This window comes from Sinocyclocheilus grahami, unplaced genomic scaffold, assembly GCF_001515645.1.
Source record: "Sinocyclocheilus grahami isolate Dianchi unplaced genomic scaffold, SAMN03320097.WGS_v1.1 scaffold705.1, whole genome shotgun sequence".
Lineage (NCBI taxonomy): Eukaryota > Metazoa > Chordata > Actinopteri > Cypriniformes > Cyprinidae > Sinocyclocheilus > Sinocyclocheilus grahami.
The window spans coordinates 462,219-465,740 of NW_015505884.1; the positions used below are offsets into that span (position 1 = coordinate 462,219).

Below are 3,522 nucleotides of genomic sequence, written 5' to 3' on the forward strand. Positions count from 1 at the left end.
CCTCTGCTCCGCCGTGGTGGTCTACTGTCTGGCTCTGGTGGTCTTCTGCTCCGCCGGGGTGGTCTTCAGTCCTGGTCTGGTGGTCTTCTGCTCCGCCAGGGGGATCTTCGGTCCTGTCTGTTCTGCTGTGGTGGTCTTCCGCTCCACCTGTGCTGCCGGCTCCACCCTGGCTCTCTGCTCCGCCAGTCCTGCCTCAGTGCCCGGTCTCTCCACTTCCAGGTGGCCCTCCATCCCTCCCCCCTCCACTCCTCCACTCCACCGCCCTCCGGAATCGTAAAGGGTCGCACTACACACTGTTGCACATCACCCCGGACTACATATTCATTGCACCCCGGACTACATATCCCTTCATTCATTGCACTGATTGCACTCAGCACGGATTGCACACAGCTGTTAACACTGATTGCACCCAGCTGTTTCATATCACTCCCTCACTATTTAACACTCACTCTGATCCCTTCCCTCTGCCGAGTATTGTTTAGCGCATATCCTTAGATAGCTACACTACAGAGCCCTCATTAGTTTCCCTGCCTTAGCCTTAGCCTTGTCTGTTTTCTCCGGTTTTGATCTTCGCCTGTTTTCCTGGATTTCTCCCTTTAGCCTTGCCCCTGTGACTCTGTCTGCCAATCGTCGACCCATGCTAGCCCTAGGATTATTCTTGTGTCTTGCCCGCCATATTCCTGGTTGCCACTGTTTGACCCTGCCTGTCTTATGACCATGTCTCTGTCTTCTCCAAATAAAGCTTTGCATATGGATCCGCACGTCTCACGTCTCGTCAGCCCCGTAACAGATATCATGTGGTATGACCTCAAAAAACAATGAATATTAAGTTATTTCTGCAAGTATTTATTTTCATTATAAATTTCATAGTGACATTTTGTGGGAAGTTAGCTTGTTTTGTTTAGGTGGCCAATTCTGTGCTTTTAAATGTGGGTCATTTCAGACGGTTTGTTTAATCTTTGTACAATAGGAGAAAAAATGCAAAAAAGAATAATTCAGAGCATGTAATTTTTGTTTGGTAATTATGCATTTATTAGTAATTTATTATTTATTTATTAATAACTATTTAAATCTATTCTGCCAGATTCCACTGCCAAGCAAAGTAAAATAAACGCTCACCATAGGCAGCATGCTAATTCTGACCCTGCACTCTAGCACAAACTCCAGATGTCATTTTATACTATAAAGAAAGATGCTCATGTTGTTATCTCAGACGCTGAGCCAGCAACCTCCCCCTACTCTAAATTGACCTTTCGCAAAGACCTGTCCCCTTAGTTACTGTTGCTACGTCCGACAAACCATGGCACTTTTATGCCATACATCATGTTCTCACGCATTGAAAAATACATCACGGAGCAAAGAATACACTGACAATGAGCTGACAGACAAGACAGAGCTGGTTACTTTTAGTATGAAACAAAGTCTCCGTGTTCAAATTTGGACTTTTTTTTTTTAAAGAAATTCAAACAACAAATACTGTTTTGTGGCTCTTTAACGTGTCGTGACAGATCGCTGTAGCGCCTCAAGCGGCACATGAACTGATCATCTCTTCATCTTTACTACTCATAGCACGAAATAAACATGAATGAACAGGAGAAGGTATCTTGTTTCAACCGTGAAAAGATGTCAATACACACCATTTTTCAAGTTCAAGTCCACCGACGTTAATCTACTCTCCTGTCTGGTTTGTTTGTTGAACAAAAATGACGGATTCAGCGTTATAATATGTCAGATTGCCTGTTAATCAAACTCCAGGCGAAAGGGTCAATTGAGCAGCCAATATTGAGCAAAGTACAGAAATAACTGGGGCTAAAGAAATGCCTGCAGTTAATGCCACGTGCTGCACTTTTCACACGTCTTTTTAAATAGATTTTTAATGATATAAGGTCTTTATGTCATTTAGAGCGACCACTGATCATGTGGTGCGACCAATAATATCAATAACTGTATTAAATTAAAAAATAAAATATATAATTTCTGTGGTTGAAATATGAATCACTGCTACAGTATGCTTAAGTGAATGGTATTTTTAAAACATTTTTATCAGTTTTATGCAATATACAGGGAAAATAAGTAACTACATTTATTCATAACTACATTTAAGAAGGCAACTCTGAAATTATAGAACAAAAATAAGAGATCATTATTTACAAAAACTCAAATTAAATGCAAATACTTTGTTTCTAAACACTTTAATTACTGAGAACATTTAAAAAAAATGTTAAGCATGTTAAGGAAATTATTTAATTTTAATATAAATCATGGTCGCACCACATGACATTTTTTAAGGCTATGGCCAATTCATCTAGATGAAAAAATACTAAAATCACTTCATTTTAAATTTTAATATGAATTTATGTGTACACATTCTTAATGTTTGAACAATTACAATAGATATAATTTTTTGTATTTTAAAATTGGCCTGTCGAAAATTCTTATACGTCAATGACCCATATATACAGTGGGGAAAAAAAGTATTTAGTCGGTATATATATATATATATATATATATATATATATATAATATTTTGATGGTTGGCAGCAACAGGAGATGTGATGGATGAGGTTGAAGAATGTGAGAAAGATAGAGAGGACAAGTAGAGGACACAAGAGGAAATGTGGTGGGCCGCAGTAATGATATCACATGTCTTCTTTCAGCAGGAAATGATTAGTATTGAAGAATTTACAGCGTTAATCAATATCCCTGCCCTTTCTCTTCTACTTCTAATTAGCAGAGCTCAGAGGCTTGAGTTTTACATAATGACTGTGTCTGATGTCTAATATCTCTCTTTCTCTTTCTCAGGCCTGGGAAAAACGAAACGCAAAACGAGCACACGGGAAGCCTCTCCAACACCCAGCACAGATGAGTACTCGTCTAACGGGGGTGGAGCGGAACGAATATATGACCTGAACGCTCCAGCGGTGGTGAAGTTTGCCTACAATGCAGAACGGGAGGATGAGCTCAGCCTGGTGAAGGGAGCCCAGCTGATGGTGGTCACCTGGAGTGGTTCACCTAAATGAATATCGCCTTTTCCAAGTGATAATTGAAGCACTTGCCCATGGCCTCATTTTCTGTTCACACTTAGCTGACATCGAGATACAAGAAAGCCAACAGATGCAGCCTTCATCTGATACAGACTTCGACTGATAAAAGTCGTCACAGGGCAAGTGCACAAATACAGACGCAGTGGAATTACAGGAAACTATATACAATACATAGGAGTTGCCAAAGAGAGAGTGGTGACAGGTACTTGTCGTCCCCTGCTGGATGAACTGAGAAATGCCAACAGGAGGGTCTTATAAGATGAATGTTTTGTAGATGCTTAACCAAATGTGCCACCTTCACATTCAAGCACTGATCATCTAATATATATATATATATATATATATATATATATATATAAGAGACCTATATCCACCTCATTCAGATTGACACATATGTATCAACATTAAAGTGTTGACATAGACCTCCATATTACAGCAAAACACTGTTAGAGTTACTTTTCTAAAGGGCACCATTTGG

The 3,522-nt window shown here is 39.9% G+C and overlaps 1 protein-coding gene across 1 annotated transcript in view; it reads left to right on the forward strand.

The window, feature by feature from the left end:
* LOC107559915 (cytoplasmic protein NCK2-like) overlaps nt 1-3,020 on the forward strand; it is a 15,116-nt gene extending 12,096 nt beyond the window's left edge. The window contains exon 3 of the mRNA XM_016243943.1: nt 2,803-3,020. Within this exon, the coding sequence (XP_016099429.1) occupies nt 2,803-3,020 (218 nt within the window). The remainder of the gene's footprint in view (nt 1-2,802) is intronic.
* Nucleotides 3,021-3,522: the final 502 nt, after the last annotated feature.